The 19,756-nt window shown below is 41.8% G+C and overlaps 1 protein-coding gene across 1 annotated transcript; it reads right to left on the bottom strand.

Annotated features, from left to right (window-relative positions):
• Positions 1-1,330: 1,330 nt before the first annotated feature.
• jak2b (Janus kinase 2b) lies at positions 1,331-16,896 on the bottom strand. The gene is made up of 24 exons (XM_079161591.1): positions 16,414-16,896; positions 14,441-14,683; positions 13,640-13,763; positions 13,413-13,530; positions 11,931-12,076; positions 11,497-11,788; positions 10,988-11,107; positions 10,642-10,799; positions 10,148-10,259; positions 9,533-9,719; positions 8,683-8,807; positions 8,346-8,480; positions 7,622-7,709; positions 7,174-7,301; positions 6,812-6,950; positions 6,485-6,636; positions 6,148-6,298; positions 5,641-5,777; positions 4,949-5,138; positions 4,601-4,725; positions 4,344-4,516; positions 3,788-3,905; positions 3,300-3,413; positions 1,331-2,349 (listed from the first exon to the last, which is right to left on the bottom strand). Exons 2-24 carry the CDS (start codon positions 14,667-14,669, stop codon positions 2,242-2,244), a joined length of 3,369 nt encoding a protein of 1,122 aa, XP_079017717.1. The 5' UTR covers positions 14,670-14,683; positions 16,414-16,896; the 3' UTR covers positions 1,331-2,241.
• Positions 16,897-19,756: the final 2,860 nt, after the last annotated feature.

Genomic DNA, 19,756 nt, shown 5'->3' with positions numbered 1-19,756 from the left:
ACAGGCGACCGTTTGCCCGAAGGTTAGAGGTATTCATTTCACCTTTTGTTCTCGTTCACCAAACACGATTCACGCGCCCGCTCACACCCGATCAAACAGCTGATCGCACCTTGGAAACGTCCTCGTTTTGATGAAGCTCCGGCACACCCGCAGCGCACGCAACATCCGGATTTCAAAATAAAATATGAATTAATGAAACAGTAAATGAATGACCACAAATGCCTGAGTATGTGACTCAATAAAGTTCCGCACAAGGGAGAGTGAGCGAATTAATATTTAGAGAAAAAGAAAATTAAAAGTGAAAATTATTTTTGTTTACCGTTGTATTTAGAGCTGGATTCTTTTTGGCAGCTTGAATCTGCAAAGCAGTGAAAGCCCATTTCCACCAGGAAAAACAGAATGAAAACCATTGTGGTGGGTCAAAATGTAGACTTTCAAAGAAAGTTTAAAAGTCAAAACAAGTCATATAATAACTTACTGTTCCTTGAATGTGAGTAAGAATTTAACAACTTGTATTTACTATCTTACAATTTTGACTTAGAAAATGAACATTTGGTTATATACTGTATGTTTTTTGGACACACACACACACACACACACACACACACACACACACACACACACACACACACACACACACACACACACACACACACACACACACACACACACACACACACACACTTAATTAGGTATGGTAGCTACCGATTTAACTTTTTTAAGTGGATATATTATATTTATTGCTACATTTACTGTATAATTTAGATGTTCGACTACTCAACTGTAAGTTGTACTTTAAAAGTGACATTAAGACATTTGGTGGAAACCCCTCCTTGTGCCCCCTTAAACCCATGGTCTCCATTACTGCAGTTACATAATGAGCTGCAGTTAGTACATATCGTCAGGATTGAAAATGTTCAAATGTTTTCCCCTGCACTATAGTGCTAAGTAGACTACAACTTACGTTACACACATCTGTATCACCTGAAATAAATAAAATGCTTATCGAATACTTTGAGACATGCCTTAGGTTTGTGTTTACTCCCTTTTAAGTAGGTCAACTTTCTGGACAACATTCTGAACACTGACGGGCTAAACGTTTATATGTGTTGAATCTGGAGCTGCTTCGCTCAATTTGTTTAATCTTTATGATCAACCTCCTTTCTTGAAAGATACATTCATGATTGAAAATGTAACAGTCCGATATGCTTCAGGGTTTAATGCGTATTGAGATACTTGCCTTCTAATTAGGGCACATTCAGTATATTGTGTTCTTTGTGATCAGTGTTGTTTCCCCTTAAGTCAATTTCAAAACGATATTTTGAGCGTCTTCGCTGGTTTTTACAAATGTGCTGTTTGAAAAGCACATTTCATTTATACTGTGGAAATAACGAGGACTTTCAAAGACCACAAGATTTTGCTTAACAGATAAATTGAATTAAACTGTTCTTTAATTTTCACACCACCTCTCACAATAAAAACACAACAGATTTTTTAAATCACCTTTGTATATACTTCATTTATACTGACATCTTGCTCGTAGTTCAAATATAGTACTTTACTATATTTTCATTTTATAAAATTATAAAATTTGTCTGGACATATGTACACCAATATACTGTGGGTATATACACACACACATACATAGAAAACACTCGGCTCTATTAGACAATTTCTCTTCAGGTGAGGGGAAAAGAGGATGGCGAGAGCTAGCCCTGCTAGCTGTTTATAAGGACACAACACACACTCTTGTGCGCACACACACACACACACCTGCAAACAGACACACACACACACACACCTGCACACAGACAGACACACACACCTGCACACACACACTCTCGTGCACCCACACCCACACCCACACACACACAGAGAACTTGTTTGACACAAGCGTCTCTAGCTTTAGGCCTGGCAATTATCTACCTAGTCTCCACAAACTCTTGAACTTTTCTTTAAAACTTTATCCAGGATCTCTGACCAAACCAACATCACCTTCCACAGTTGATCCATTCCCGTTCTGCTGCCACTGAGCCGCTCCACTACAGAAATGGGGGTTGAGTGCCTTGCTTAAAGGCACCTTGGCAGTAGTTTTTGAGCTGGTCCAAGTTTTGAATCACCACTCTTTCAGTCACGACCTGCTTTGCCACACGCTTGGCACACATCTTGTTTTGGCCTTTGTCCCTTTGTCACAAACAGGGCGGCAATTTCTCCACAGGGCACTTTGGGTGATTTCTCCGTCTAAAACTCCTTACTGTCCCTGAACAGGTCTATGCGCAGGGCAAGCTCCTTGAAAGACGGACGCAAGCCGGGGTCGTTGTCCCAGCACTCCTCCATGATGTCCTTTATCTGAGAGAACAAACAGGGAGAAAGAGAATCGTTTGTGAATGAGGTCCTGAGATGAGCAAACATGTTTGACAAACAGGTTGAGTTGCAGTTACTTTACAGTCACATTACAAAAAAATTTAAATAAAGAAGAATGGTCGCCTGTAGGGTTGGTCGGTATACCGGTTTCACCAGTGTCACGCAAGGTAAGTTTAATCCAACAGCGTCTACGCTGTGTATTTCAAGTCTTTCTTCATGTGGGTTAACATGTAAAAGGTTTTGTTTAGTTTCTTCCGAGATGGACATTCTTGTGTATTTGGCTGTGGTGAAGAGAGGTGAATCCAGGCTGCTCAGCAGCTGTGATGAACCACATTTCATTTACATTATGAGAGATGCTACTCATCCCAAAACACGTACGCCTATAGCCGATTTTCATCATTTTCATCAGTTTCTTTTTCTTAAGATATGTTAAGATAAATTGGTAGAATCATGTTTTGAGTGGAGTATTCCTTTTCATTTTGTAATACCTTAATAGAATAGAATACAGACCAACATTTAAGTCATATTGCCCACCAAAACAACCAAAACAACCCGATTCAACTTTTGCTTCAACACAAAGTCATGCGGCGAGGTGCTGTATTGGCCAATCTAATATAAATTGTTTGCATAACATCGGCCTATTAATTTGTATTTTCTACGTGTCGGTTTATTAACCAGGGACGATGAAGATCCCCACTTTCACATCGGGAGAAGTAATGCAACGAATGTCATATTTAGAGTGCATCTAACCAACGCTCGTTTGCAGCCGCCGTTCCTGTTGAGGCTTTTGAAATTAGAACAAAACAACTGAAATAAAACAGACTTTGTGCATGTGTGTATGCATGTACTTGACATACAAGGTAAAATAGTGCGAGTGTAAATACGTGCATACAGTATGTAAGTGTATGTGACACAACAGCAGTGCGTGGTCCTACCTCCGTGGGACACTCCAGAGGTTGAGGCAGCCTGCTGCCTGACTTGAGGAGCTCAATGAGGTGATAGACGATCAACTGTCCCTGCTTGTCGTTCCCCATCATGGACATAAAAACCTGAGGAGGAGAATGGTGACAGCCGAGACAAAGACAGATTGATTCAAACTAAAATGAAGCAAAACATGTGGAGCAACACGAGCAGAGAAATGTTCTCAGTGCCAACATGACAAACTACTAAATGACTTCAGTAAGGGAGTCACAGGCTCTACTTTGTGCGGCGTAGCGCGGAAAAAGCGTGCACATTTAGGAATTCCCCAAATGAAATTATGTTTAATTGTTGGCACTATGCATGAATCACGCTGGACTTCTGGATCAGCGGAACTGAGACCGGAAATATCCACAGTATAAAAAAAAGCAGTGACCTTAAATAAAGTTACACAGGCGGTGAAAAAGCCAGTGCATGCGTGCGAGTGTGAGTGTGAGATACTTACTGCCGGAGGGCTGGAGTTCTTGTCGCTGTGGGTGAAGAGCTCGTAAAGCACCACTCCAAAGCTCCAGACGTCTGACGCCACAGAGAACTTGCTCTCGGTCAGCGACTCAGGGGCATACCTACAAAATAGCACACCGTGTGACTGTCTGTCCCTCTTCTGCTCCTCGTAGGAAGCTTGTGAGCTTCAAAACTAGGACAGGTATCACAGCAAACATAAAACAATGTTTCAAGAATTCCTAACGTGGATCAACATTCAAGAGTTATGTGTTCGCCATAACAAGCCCCTTAGAAAGAGCTGATTTTGACTTCTTAAAGTTACTACAAGGAACTTTCATTTAGTGGGGATTTTGATGGCTCCTGTGGACAAAGGTGGTAGTGTTTCCCCGAGTACCACCCGACCACTGTTTCATGTTGATAAGATCTGCAGCTGCCAGACTCCCTTTAGAAACCTCTAATTTTACAGCCGCAGGCTCTGACAGTCTGACTCCGCCTCCCTTCCCTTCAGTAGCCGCACGGCATCACGAGGAAGAGAACAAATATCCTTAAAAGAGACTCACCAGAATATGGGACTCTCTCCCGGCTCTTTGACCATGTAGTACTCTTTGTCCTGAGGCAGAACTTTGGTGAGGCCGAAATCTCCGATCTTTACCCTCAGCTCACTCTCCACAAGGATATTTCGTGTCGCCAGGTCTCTGTGGATATACCGCTTACTTGCCAGGTACTCCATACCCTGGGAATGCAGGAAAAAAAACATTTTTTTGTATCTCTAGCTCCACTGGTCAGCAGCTCAACAAAACTGGAGAAAAGGAAGTACCTTGCAGATCTGTGACGTGTAATGCACAAGCTTCTTGTGGTCGATCCTCTCCTTGTTCTTCATGAGATAATCTCGCAAACTTCCAAAGGGCAGATATTCCATGACGAGACAGAGATTCCGTCGTCCTGAGAGAAGCCAAAAAGAAACGGTGTCATCCAGAGGACCTGGCAGCCACAAAAGTCTACAGTATATAGCCCGTCCTCTGAAGTTTAAGTGGCAGACCCTGTAGAGAAGAGTGTAGAGGATGCGCGCCAAACGTTTCCTGTACATTTTAAAATGCTCCTCCCAAATAAGGAAACATTTCAGTTCTGGAGGAGGATGAAGGTGCTAATTACGAGTCAACTATACCTGCACTGTAGCAAACGCCTTTGTACTTGACGATGTTCTCATGCTGCAGAGATTTCAGGATCTCAATCTCTCGCTCAAAGTCTCGTATGTGCTCTGCAGTGCTGTGCTGGAGTTTCTTCACAGCCACGACCTCTCCAGTGTTGTCCTGGAGCGGGTCATATCGACACATCTCCACGCTGCCAAAGTTTCCCTTTAAGAGACAACCAACTTAAGTGAGTTGTCATTTTTTTACTCAAACTTAGGTTTAACATTTTACTCTATTTCTTAGTTAAAGCTTCAATGTAAGTCCATCAAATTTAAGCAAATCGCAACCCGTCGCTAATCGCAAAGACATGACGTACACATAAAATAATCCACTCATAAGATCTAGTTATAATACCCATAAGGGTATATATATTCCCTCTAAGAAAATGCATGCTAAAAATGCATTAACCCCTTAAATTCAGACTGAAAACATTTAGCAATGGAATCCCCATACTGAAGAAAACGTCATTTCAAAACAAGTAATATTATGGAATGTTTATTTCCTGTTAGAAAATCTCAGAGAGACAAATCATCATTTTTTAGTTCTTCCAGAATCACGTAGTCGTAATTTAACGAGGAAAGAGTAAAAGTCTAAAATCATCATGACCACATATGTTGAACACAGGTTGATTTGCTCTTAAAGACACAGTTTCCACACTTCTTCATACCTTGCCCAGCTGCTGTAAGAATATGAGGTGTCGCTCTTCAAACTGAGCCGGCTCCTGACTCTCAAAGCCCCCGTTGGACCAGCCCGAGACCACGGTCCTGTTTGGCAGGATGTCACTGTCCACGATCAACTCATAGTCTGGGGACACAAAGACAAAAATCACGCACATTCAAGAGATAAATCGACAACTCAGAAATGAAGTAAATCAACATTTACAAGCTCGGCGACTCATCTCTTGGACCAATATCTAAATTAATCACAAAGAGATGACCTAGATATTTATTTTCTCATCTAACTTTTAGTAGGAAACCTTCACAAAATGCTGAAGAATTCCTTGAAGACTACTTCATTAATCACCTCGTTCCAATCAGAGCTAAAGACGACCTAGACAGGAGCCGGGACTTCTGCAGACACTATGATCAGTGTGTGCGCCGGAAGACATTTGAGACTCCACACTGGTGTGACCTAGATTCCCTGTGGTGACGACATCAGGAGCATAGAAACCAACCTGGTGTGAAGAGGCTGTGGAGGTCACGGATGACGGCACGAAATGTGGGCCTGAACAAAGGTTCGTAGTCCATGCAGCTGGTAATCAGATTCGCCAGTTCGGTCCACTTTGGTGCAGGAAGCTGGTGGTGGTCCTCATAGAACAGGGTTTTCTGTGAGACACAAAGGGTTCGTATAGTGGGATAGAGGATGGATATTGGACAATGTGCAGATTCTGCTTATGTCTCAATACATAAATTATGCTCATATACCATGACGTACACAGTATTGTCACCACGCATTATTGACTATATACCTTGATATAGCATATATTTGAGGTCACACCACCCCAGCCGTACCTTAGAGATGTCCAGTGTTGCTAAAGGTTTCTCCCCACCACTGCAGATCTCCCACAGTGTGGTGCCAAAGCTCCACTTGTCTGCAGCCAGGCTCAGGCTGGCAGGGTCCTCCACACACTCGGGGGAAATCCAAGGGATCCTCTCAATCAGGACTGATCCGGGACAAAAACATTCAACCCCACCGCTGTTAGTCGATTCTTCTCTTTAATTTAAAGCACTGGAAATTTCAGGCAAGACTACAGTTTGACTTTAGACTAATCTCAACACAACCTTGTTAAACAGCTGCCCCCTGCTGATTGAAGATATGTATTACAGACACAAACTCACTTTCTTTGGGAAGGACAGTGATGCCGATGCCAGGGTCACTCAGTTTGATGAAGGGGGGGTTCCCAGCCCGCCGGTCTTCTTCTCTGATCAGAAGAATGTTTTTAGCGCATACATTCCCGTGGACAAGCTGCTTTTCTTCCTGCAGGTTGAGAGAGGGAGAGATGAATCACTCTTTAATAGTCTCACATAGCCAGACCTACCTCCACAGCGCTGTGTCAGCAGATAGCTGAAGGGGAGGAGAACACGCGGCCGACAGAAGACTTTTAACCAGAGTTTACATCCTGTGAGTCAAACTAATCTCTTACACACAAATTGATATTACTCAATACTATGAATTACTTGACATCAATTCATAACCCTACCAGGAAGTTCATGGCCCAGGCCAGCTGCTTAGCCACCTCCAGCTTCCACAGGATGTTTATCAAGTTCTTGTTCTTCTTCAGGTAGGTGTCCAGTGAACCAAACTTCACATACTCCTGCACCATGATATCTGAAACGGGACATTTTTGGCAATTACAACGCAATTCTTAATCAATTACACATCATCCTTATGAGCCTCTTTGCTAATGGTGTTACACAAGGACACTTGAGAATCTGACGTGGTTATGGTTCATATCAACGTTTAAAGGCATCGCTTTGTGTTTGAAGTCATTTATCAAGATTACAGCGAAGCAAGGTCTCCTTACATCATTAGACCACGATGACATAAGCTCAGATTGTTTGTCAAACTGAATATTCAGTTTATTTCAATAAACAACAGTAGTGCTTATGCCATGATAAGTTCAGAGTATGTCTCTCAGGCTGACTTACTTTCCTCTCCGCAAACACACACACCATAGTTAAGTATCAGGTGCTTATGGGACAACTGGCTCATCATGCTGGCAGCTTCAAAGAAAGACTGTAGGACAAGAGAAGACAGTTAAGATAGAAAACAAACGTATTTATGCGCCCATGATAGACAAATAGGCACACCAACAACAACCAACGATCATCTTCATTTTTAAACAAAAGAGAGGTTACATTTTTCAGAGGGAATTTGTATTAAAAAGACAGTAACTGGAAGAAATCTGCTGCCGTTTGTTTAACTCAGACTGCTGAAGCCTCAAATCAATTTCAGATTAAGTTGTTGAAACACAGGACAAAAAAACACTCCCCTAAAGTTCACTGTGTGACACATCATGACATGGTGACTGTTTCACTCCGTCACTCCGTTAGCTCTGTCAACTGCAGTTGTCTCACATAGTTTTGCAAATCAAGTGAGGAACAATTCCTAATCCACATAGAAAAAGAAAAGAGTTCAACATGAAGCAGTTTCTGATCATTTGCAGCTCCTACTGGCTGTTTTAGGCTTAGTGTTCATAAAGACTCCTTCTCGGTCAATAAAAATAAAGCGCTGACACCACTTTTCTGAAAAGTTCCGAGATTTCCCAGAAGCGATCAGAGCGGCTGCACAAAGAAGCCCTCTGAAAACTGGGACTGTAAAAAGTGTTCCTTTCAAAGAAAACTTTTTGCACCGCTTTAAAAAGCCACACACCTCAGAGTAGTTCCTGTGGGCTTGGTCCAGGACTTTCATCACAACTTCTGTTTGGTGCACGAGTCCATAATCTCCCAGCTCCTTGCGGACCCCTTTAAAGATCTTGGTAAATGTCCCTTGGCCTAGACTCTCCATCTGAAAGGAAGACCATTGTTGCAGGTTAACAGGTGATTGTTGTAATGAATTCTGAGCATGACATGTCAGTAAAAATGCACAGTAAAGGATAGTGGTATTGTACTTTAGAGCTACAACACAATAACGGGGAATGTATTGACTTGTTGGGACAAATGAGGAAATACTGACATATGACAGCCCTGAACATGCACACTAAGCTTACAAATTCCAGATCTTCTTTCCTGATCTTGTGAAACACCATCTGATTGATGTTGTGTCGATGTAGAGACGGAGAGAGAGGCACTTCAGAGCCCTTGTTGCTCCTACACACAAGGAGGCAGGACTTTTCTGTGAGAGAGAAGAAAACAATCTGATCGATAACTAAACTTTAAAAGAACAATATATGTAGTTCATGATAAGTGATCACACTGACAGAGAAACGACAACGTGAGTCAGCGGTGGAAACATTTCAGTGGAAATCTTCCACCCAAATTCAACTAGTTCTGGTTTAATTACGTAAGCAAAAGGACTGAGACAACTTTGAGTCATTCCAGCTATTAGTTTGACTGACCAGAGTACTGACTTTACGTTAAAACTCATTAAATATTAAGAGTGCACAACATCGGCGTTAATTTGTCCAGGGCAGTGGATTTCGTCTTTGGGGACAAACAGTCCAGTACTTTGTGTCTGTTTTCTGCAGCATATGAAGATCATACAGCTGGAGGCCCATGGACACCGTCCATTCATCCATTAGTTATACCCACTAATACTTTAATTATACAATCATACAGCTGACAGCATCATAGAGGCAAAGGAGGGAACAAGAGGGATCGCACGTCAGGCGTACAACGAGAAAACAATGTTTTTTTGCGGGCAAAGTGATTCTAGCGACGCGTCTCGTTTTTATCGTGACCTTACCGTGCTGCCTCTGCGACCCCGGCCCCAGATAATCGGAAGGATAGTTTGATTAATAGTTCAGTTTAATTTTGACATCGCACATTAGACAGAAGCACACACAGCCTTTGCCAACGTTTACTAATCTCTCAAAAGAATCCACAGTCTGTTAGATTTACCTTTGGATTTAGGTGGACAGCACTTGCTGAATTGGAAAATGAAGCTGTCGGAGCGCACGGTTTCCTTTTGGTAGCAGCTGAGCAGCTCCTGCAAGCTGCTGAAGTTTCTTTTGGTTCCACTGAGGTTAAACTCTCCACTGACAGACCTGGTTATCTGGCAGTGCTTGTAATCTACAGCATCATACACCTACAGCAGCAGACACAAAGAGGTGGAAGACAGAGGAAAAGAAAAGACTTCAGTCACCAAGTCAGTCAAACAGTCCAGTTGGATTCAATTCTTTGGATGGGGAGCTCATTGTTTTACTGTACATGTAGCCTTATACAGTGCAGCTTTTCACACATCACACATTTCCTGATTTAAATGATAATTTTGTCAGTTTTCATTTATTTTGGTCAAGTTCTTCTGTTTGTCAAAACGTTTAAAGACGACATTAAACACAGATGCATCTGAGAAGTTTGATTGATTTTGAGTAAAAGGAAAAACAAAGTGTAAAACAGAGAGGCACCAACACAGCTGATACGTAAGATTAGATCAGAGCGACACACAACAGGAGAACGGTTACTGTTACTCCAAGTTGTCAATACACATGTGGAAATATGCCACGTTTTACCCACCTCGACAGGGAAAGTCAGAAAATACTTGTTGAACTCTTTAGGGCTACATCTCAAAATGTACAATCCTTGTTTGTTTCCACACCTCTGAAGCCGATTGATGGCAATTTCCATTCTGCAACAAAAACACAACGCAGAAAAGTCACATCAGGTTATTTACCTGCATCTCTGCCGAGAAATTCAGTTCCACCTGCTAGGATAAGTCACGAGGACCCGGGGAATGCTTGTACATTGTGGTAGCAATTTTGAAATATATAGATAATGTACAGTATTCGGCCTGAATCGGAATTATGTATTAAAAAGTAGCAATGTTCTCTGTCCGATGTCCGCTGATGTACGGCTAAAAATGTCCCTGCAGAACTCACGCTTGTGAACTTTGGGTCTGCATTACAAGTGTTTTTCTTCTTTTTCATTCAAACTTGATGTTTTTGAGAGTGACGGGCCTTTTCTAATGCTGGTAGGAAAATATGAATTAAGCTTTGTTGTTGTTCACTTACGAGATGGGGCCATGGCAATGGGAAGCGATGGCCTCCACAAGTCTGGGAGGAGCCACTTCTTTACAAAGGTAGTGATGTGCGTCTGTAGTAAGCCGATAGTAGCCATCAATGAGGGACACAAAGGAGAGGGCTTCAGACAGGCTGAGGAACTCCAGCTCCTGAAATATAAATACGAAAAACACTTTTAGACATCATGTGTAAACTTCCACCATTACATTTCTCATTGGAACCAAATGCCTCTAAACCTGAAGTTTTCCTACTTCTCTGAGATAGCGCACCAGATTCACTAAAACTGGCTTTGGTCAAACCTTCTTTGACTGGTTACGACGGAGTAAAGTGAAATTACCAGATTCTTGCCATCTTGTTTGTTGATGGTGACCACCCGACTCTCTACGGCACCCTCCTTGCTGGCCATTTTGATGCTGATGTCAGTGATATCGGGGAAGTCACACAGGGTCTGCAGCTCCTAGACGAACAGCATAAGATAGGACTTTTATTGCCACCAAACCAGCGCTTTTAAATACACAGATACTGTTGAATAGGTTGACATAATGCCACATTACAATGAACATAGCCTGTGTAGTTTATTCTGAAATACTGCCAATGCTTGAGGACACACTTCTGTGCTTCTGTTTGTTGCCGCCTGCTCCTTTTAGCTCTCAAAACTCCGATTTCCTTTCGTAACATGTTAGTATTTAAATTTTTTGGTGACATTTTAGGGTCTTATGGAATTATGACCCATGAACAGACGTCCATGTGTTGTCTTTTACGTAGGTATTTTGGTAACAAAAGGCCTCCGGTACTGCAAAGTATTTAAAAGTCAGCAACATGTCTGACAGCACTCATGATACCAACCTGGTGAGAATCTTTCAGTTCCTCTCGACACCACTGGATGCCACTGTCCGCCGCCACCAGGATGATGAGCTGTCCGCTGGATGGTTCCCTGACCTGGAAGGTCTCTGTGTAGAAGGACTTCTCCAGGGACTCCATGCTGATGAGGTACTTGAGCTTGAGATCGCGGGCTGTGGTCCGACACTGACTGAACTGCCGGATGAAGCGCTTGAAGCGGAATCGGATTCGCTTGCGTGTCAAGAAGTTGCAGTCCTGGATCTGAGCACTCATATCCTTTGGCAAGAAGGACTTGTAGCTAGAAGAACGCAAGAAAGAAAAAAACATTATTATGTATCAGCATAAATCCTATTGTTTAAAATGTTCCTATCATGTATTTAATAAAAATACCATGAGTGATGATTGGAAACAGTGATTTCAACAGTGTTTTTCACTAGTACCTTATTGTTTGGTAGACGTCCAGCGGAGACATCTGTCTCTCCTTGGCTGTTCTCGTCATATCGAGTACAGCCATACCAAGGCACTCTTCCTGAGTTTCATGGGAGTTGGGGATCTTCACTAAGCCATTGACAAAGTCATTCCTCCACTGCACAGAAAGCAACACAATCACTGTTGAGCCCATCTGACAGATTTGTACAGATCTGTCACTTGTGTTTGTCTATGTGCTTAAGTAGAGCATGTGTACAAGCTCGTGCTCACATGTGAAGTGTAACGGAATCTTGCAGACTTTAATCAATTCACCACAAATTCATTATCATTGTCCTTTGAAAAACAAAAGGTTTTAGCCTCCAACTGGGGGAAACAGTGTTGGGCTATGAACAAACCGCGTTGCTGCGGTTTTTGCTGACCCAGCAATTTTGAGTGGCGAGTCCCAACAGCAGAGACACACTTCCCTTCGCAAGTCATAATAGCCTTACTTTATCACAAACACAGAGGCTCAGCTCTAGATTAGACTGCGAGGAATTTGATATATCCTTCACAGAGCCAAACAGAAAACATCTGTCCGGGGTGAACGCAAGCATGTGTAATGGCTTAATGGCTGTGAGCACACTACACCCTCAAATGACGCCCGCAGTAGTGCTTCCCTTCTCCAGGCCTGTCCCGAGCCACCAGGGCAGATTTCCACAGGCATAAATCCACATAATCCTTCAGTTCACTCAGGGTTCAGCTCCAGTCATAATACTGGCTTCAGTTAACTGGATTCACCTATACTACTCACTTTGCTTCTATTGAAACAGGGTTTATAATAGGGCTGCAGTTATCAAATATTTTAGTAAATGAGTATTCTATTGATTAATCAAGTAAATGGATAAAAAATACTTTTGCTTTATTGATAAGCAACAAAGACTCAACAGATTTTTAGTAATCAAGTTACTCGAGTTCTCAAGAAATCTTGAACCTGTTGGATTAAACTTGGGCAGAAATGCATTATGGGAAACCACATAAATGAGCCACATGGTGCACTGGTTGAAGTCTTTCTTGATTCCCATGAACATGTTTTCTTTTCAGTAAATGCCACACAAACCGTTCTAGTGCTTCACCAACGAGGCTGAAAATAATCCCCAAAAACATGCACTTTTGAGTCCTGTTCTAGTAACGTCTGCTCATGTCTACGGTGCATATACACGGTATATATTTGTAGCCCATTTCTAAAGATTTACATCTTCAGTAGCCAAACCAAAGGGCTTGTGGAAGTATTCGGAAAACAGAGACACTCTTGGTTTGGGTCTTTTCTTTTTGTGTATATTGTGCTGATACTGATCACACTGAAAGTTGAACATGTGCTTGTTTTCTGATGCCTAATCCACAATACTGGGCAATCCTAACAGGCTCTTGAATATGTTGCTTAAGTGCAAATATAAAGGATTCATTGTTCTTTCATTTAAGTAATAAAGAGAGTGGTTGTATGGTGACATGCTCACCTGAGAGAAGAGGTATGACATTACAAAGTCATCAAGGACGGGGCTTTCGGACCCTTTGGAAACCCCACATCGATACGCTCTGGATGTCCCACCACTGTACCAGCCAGGGAAGTAGTACCTGTGGTAAACGATAATAAAAGGAAATGCAGTAAGTCACAAGAAGATTAAAACATAAATCTGGAAGAGTTACTTAAGAGGCAAACAGACAACAACAAAATGTACAATACCTTATTCTGAAAAACACATCTTCAGAGGCCAGTTCGTCAAGCTGGAAGATGTGGTTGGGTGAAAACCACAAGCTGTCTCGCTCTCGGAAGAGACCAAAAAGGTTGCAGTACAGTGGTGAAATACCTAAAGCAGACAAAGAATGAGAAACCAGACTATGTTCTCTAAACTTGCACTCCATTGAATTCTCCGAAACAGAACGGGGTAGCTATGCTGTGTATTACTCGCTTGATCTAAATCAATGTTTCTTGTTCATCTATATTTATTAAGTGGACAAAGAAATGACATTATTCCTGTACAAACGGTGCAGATTTAGGGGAAACTCAGAAGAGCACATAATATATTATGCTTTAGGGCGCACACTAGGAAACTATATGTTTCTAGTACCAACACAGCTGACCAAAAGGTCAATAAAGATTGTCTAAAATGTCAATTGTGTTTGGTTTATCATCAAACAGATATCACGCGACTCCATCAACATGCAGGTTAGTCTAGCCCTGATCTGTGTATTAGTTGCATCATACTTTTATTGGCTCTGAACTACTGCAACTAAAAAAAACAACTAAAAAACAAACAAAAAACACCAAGCACAGCCAAACTACCATATGTTGTCCTTGGAACAAAGTCAGTAAAGCTAGACAAACTGTAAATAAAGCATTGGGAATATTGAACAAGCAAACGATTTTTAGGTCTCGCTGTGGCCTCTTGATAACCTTATCTCAGGACCTATGCTCCGGGTTACAGCAAAACACATGAGTGTGTGTGTGTGTATTATGCAGTCTTGCTATGGTTCGATTACTCACTGCATGCCGTGGCCGCATCCATACACAGCTCCTCGGACACGTAGTCCCCCGGTGGGTAGCTGAGGAAGCTGCGGTCGGCCGTTCCTTGGCTGCTGTGGTAGAAATGAAGCTTCAGAGCAGCAGCAGCAGCAGCTGGCCTTGTGTTTTGAGATTCCCGATGGGCAGTCCCATTTTGGTGCACCGCAGGGCACGTGTCGGTCACAGTGTCCATGGCTGGCAAGGAGGCCATCAACAACACGAAACCTTTCAATCAGATGAATGCCAAATGTCAGCAGAAAGAACAACGGCTTCTTGTTTTTAGGGCGATCCATTTCACAGTGTGATCAGCTAGGTTACAACTGTTATCAAAATTCCAACGTCACATAAAGCTGCAGGGCAGAGGAGCCACTGTCTGGAAGAAGGTCACACAATTTGCAAATCTAATTCTAAAATAGGCAGCTCTCTGTGAGAGTTACGAAATACAGTTACACTGTAAACGGAGTATTGAGACATTTTTCAGGGCAGCCTATCAAGTTTAAAATGTATGATTTTCTCATTTATTAGGCTACTTAGGTTTAAATGTAAAATGTCTTCGAACTAGTACATGTATTTTGTACAATCCAAACAGCTGCTTTTCAGCCCACCTCTACTCCCCTTCCCTCAAAGACAGTATTATATCACGGAGGACTGGATTATGTTGTATTTCCTCCTGGATCATAATCTAGCACACACACAGGGTATGATAGTGCTGGGGTCCCGTCCTGGTTTCTATATGTAATCAGCCCACCATGCACACCTTTGCACACCAAGATGTCTATGGCAACTCTGATTTATCCAGGTACTCCACCAGTCATGCATGTATGGTTATAAATGTTTTTGTAGCATCCAGATGTGCAAAGCTGTGACTGTAATTGCTGCCAAAGGTGCCGCCTCTAAATATTGACTTGAGGAAGTGGTAACTACTCACGCCATTAATACTACTGTGTTATTATGCTGTGTTGTAATGAATGGCATACACCTTGACTCATACTAGGAACAAATCATAACACATCAACATGATTATTGTCATTATCAACTATGTATTTGACCAATCCACTGAAGGTGTAAGTCTATACTATGGCAGTGTCTCGGAGCCACACAGGGATTGCAACAGCCTACAAAAAGGAGCTTCAAGACACACAAAACCAAAAACCAGAGAGAAACAGCAACTCCTTACATTTGAGGAACTGAACATAGTGAAAGGTCAGCATTGTACTTGGTACGTGACAAACTATCAGTAGCTCATCAAAACTGGTCTAATCCATTCAGCACTTATATATGTGTATTGGTCGGTGAGCAAAGACGCACTTAAATATCCAGCAGCATGTTTCATGTAACATTTCCCATGTAAGGTTAGAAAGAGGATACGACACCTATGACATTCTCTTAACTTCTGCTAAACAATATACCTGGGGCAATAATATACATCATGTCATTTTAGACTGGTCTTTACACCAACTGTCTCCTGGGAAGCTCCACAATGCATAATCTATATTCTCAATTTCAGGAGCACAAAGTAGGTACATCTCATTTTTTTTAAATCTGTCATTTAGAGTCTTGTGAATATGACCTGAAGGGAAACATGCAACAGTTTGTGGACGCTGCTTGTTGTCATGGCAAGTTCAGTACTCAGCTGAGGGGTTGCTATCCCCCAAAATCTACGTTTAATGTTAAACTGAACATGTCCAGCACAAATACCAGAGACTTAGCTGCAGATCAGACTCATCAAGGCCGTGATCTTGCGTGCCGCCGTTAGCTATGGCTTCAATAGATTAACTTAACGCCAGGAGACCCACCTCCATATGAGTGAGCTACCGTTAAGTTCCGTTACAGTCACGAGAATACGTTACGAATATATATCTCAGCGACTCAACCAGCCAGCGTTACATGTTTACGTTCGTGCACGTAGAGAACCCAGAGCTGTCAATGAAGTAGTAAAGAGAGTAAACACTTACTTTGGAAGATGAGCCAGCTAGGCGTGCAGCTAGCTACAGCTAGCTTGCTGCTAGCTTCCTAGGCCAGCGCTGCAGCCAGGACTGGGGCGAGAGTTTGACAGCTAAACCTGACACACTTCTGCTTCACTTCTTAAAAACCTCTTCTCAGACTACAGCCCGAAATAAACAAATGGTTTTGTGACATGAATCCATCTGGAAGCATTCTTATGTCCTCGTCGCCCTCAGCTGGCTAACCTGCAAACGTTACATAAACTATACCCGTGGTCAGCCCAGCGTTACCCATTCACTCCCCGGGAGGAACTTTAGCCGTCTATCTTGTCAATCTTCTAACTTAAAGCTAACGCTTAAGCTAAAAACCGCGTCCTGCTCGCGGTCACAAACTGGTCCGATGACACGCAATTCATCTGCAGGCAGTGATCTTTTGTTGTGTGTGTGTGTGCCAGAATATCTGTGGCTTACAGCTGTACAACGAGAGTTACATTGTTGACATCTTATCAACTGAATGGCTTTAACTCTCTGAAGGTAGCTAGTTTGTCAGTGTGCGCACTGCACTACTGCGCAGCCGAAGTCAGTCAACAAACCAGCCTCTCCCACTACATCGATGCTGCCTTCAGGTGCTGTCAGAAATACCATCATTTGCAGTTTCCAAATATCAACAACAGAATAATATTTGACCCAAGGGCGTGGGTTTGGTTTAAACATTGGTATAACATTTTTGCGTAAAACACTTAATTTCTTGGTGCATTTTTCTGCATTAATTTATGGTGGATATGTCTTTATTTATTTAAAGAATTACAATTTTAAAAATCAAAATGCTCTCGGGCATTCTGTATTGTTTTAGAAATATTTTCTTTCGTTTAATGTTATCTCTGCTGAGTCAACATACATGTAAGCATATATATAGATATACTCTTCCATCCATCCACAACTTTCAGTAGTACGTACTATTATTTTACATGAAAAATGCCTGAATACCTACTGACAGCTAATAATACAGAACGATAAAGTGAAGATAATACAAAAAATGCAATCATACAATTTTGCTAATTATTCAAAATGATATATGCACAGAAATCCAGCAAAATAAGGTTTGATATCCTCACAATGGTTTTAAAAGACAGCTGGTTAAAACCAGTACCAGTAAATCATAACGTGATTTTATAACCTGACACTAAATTTATACACAGAAACTAGTTTGAACAACCATGAATGTCTTCCCTACTTCAGAGCACATTATCTGGCTCTCACATACACATTTGCATATATAATTTAATTTATTGTATTTATTATGCTTTATTATACAACTTTGGTTCTGGGAATTTAGAGGTTATGAGGAGACTTGAAGGCAGCATCGTCCCACTGAATCAGTCACCCGGCTTGTGAATCAACAAACACCCAACTCATAACCACTTGCTCAGATTACAGCACCGTTTTATAAGCTGGACACAATATCGTAAACACACTTAATATGTTATGTTATGAAATGCAATGCGACAGTTTTGGAACAACTGTAGTGAAGCTGATCCTTTTAAATTTGTTATTTTATCTTTTCCTGTAATTTCACACTCATATGTGTTTTTGACAACAGCTTTACATTTCAGTTTATTGAGTGAGAATTTCTAATTCTAACATTCTTTACATATCCATCATGGTTAGGACTGGTACAGCGACTATGTCAGACCTCTCGGACATGTTTCTGCAAAATTGCTGACAGCAATGAAATAATTGCACGCAGACCTGAAATAATGATGTTGTTATTTTGGAAAAGGGAACAACTGGGCAGATGGGTGGCACAGTGGTTAAGGAAACCCACAGTAAAGGAAAGTATGAGGCGTTTAGGAGGAACTATGCTGAGTGAGTGTTGTGGCATCTTGATGCTTTACCTCTCTCCCCCAAAAAAGGTCTCACTGACTGTAGATCTACTGCTCTAACTCATCTTCCCATGAAATGCCTGGCTGGAGGGAATAATCAGAGATCATCAGGGACACCAAGCACCATTTCAAAATGGTGAAAGTGAAAATGCAACAAGACCTTTGAGGCTGCCTCTATCTATAACAAGATAACACATATTTAACCACTGTCAAATTTCACTGGAGAAGTGAACACTTTGACCTGAGGAAACTCAGGGGATCACCAAAGTCAGGGGGCTTCATCCTCTGGAGACCATGAATATCTGCACAGAATGTCTTGGTCACATATCCAGTTGTTGAGATATTTTAGCATAGACTAAAGTGTTGGACTGACTGACATTACTATCCCTTGAGCCAAAAATACAAGGACAACCTAATTCTGAGTGCATGGTAACCAGTCACAAACAAAATACACATGTTATCTGTATCATCAGACTTTTCCTTAATAGCGAGATAGATTAAAAGCTGTTGCAAAGCAAATATGTGTATCCCTTGGCAAAACCCATGGGCAAGCACCTGATACACACACACACACACACACACACACACACACACACACACACACACACACACACACACTTATGAATAAAGGCCTTAGGAGACTCCTGAGGCATTCAGGTGAAACTTGTCTTTTTTGCTGCTCATACACACACTAGAACACACACACACTGAGAAAATGTCTTGAGGATGTCCTCAGGTGTTTGGGTGACAGCACTCATGCATGCCAACACACACACACACACACACACACACACACACACACACACACACACACACACACACACACACACACACACACACACACACAGGAACAGGAGAGTCTGTTCTGCTCCAACACTTTATCCCTCAAGTGGATCTAAAACAGCACCGCAGCCGGGATGCTCTCGGCAAAGAGGGGAGATGGAGGGAGAGAAACGAGACAATAAGAGAGCGGGAGGGAGGCAGGGGAGGGAGGAAACGAAAGCAAGGGAGGGAAATGGAAGAACAAGTGGAGGAACCGAGAGAAAGGACAAAAGACAAAACAAGGGAGGGGCTGTGGAAGAAAGGGAAGTTAGGAAGGGAGGAAGGAGAGAAAGACTTGAAGAGGGCCGCAGAAAAGTTGTCATCCATCTAGATTATTCAATTTCGCTTTTCACTTTTTAATGATTAGTTGTTTTTGCATCTTTATCTGATAATCCATTATTTTTTTATAAAACAAAATTCATAGTACTTCACTGTATTCAATAACTTGACACCTAATATTCTGAGAGTATTCTTCTCTGAAAGACAGTCAACATGGTTTGCTGTCTTAAGGATCATTTTCTTAAAACCTATATTTATATTATGATAAAAAGGACTACAAATCGAATGTGCTGTCAGAGCTAAAACAACTAAAAAGGTGTCACTCTCCTAAACTCATGTTTCTCTTGTAGCTAGTTGCATATTTCCTTCCT

The sequence above is a fragment of the Pholis gunnellus genome, assembly GCF_910591455.1.
Source record: "Pholis gunnellus genome assembly, chromosome: 6".
Classification (NCBI taxonomy): domain Eukaryota; kingdom Metazoa; phylum Chordata; class Actinopteri; order Perciformes; family Pholidae; genus Pholis; species Pholis gunnellus.
This window is presented reverse-complemented; position numbering and strand designations above follow the sequence as displayed.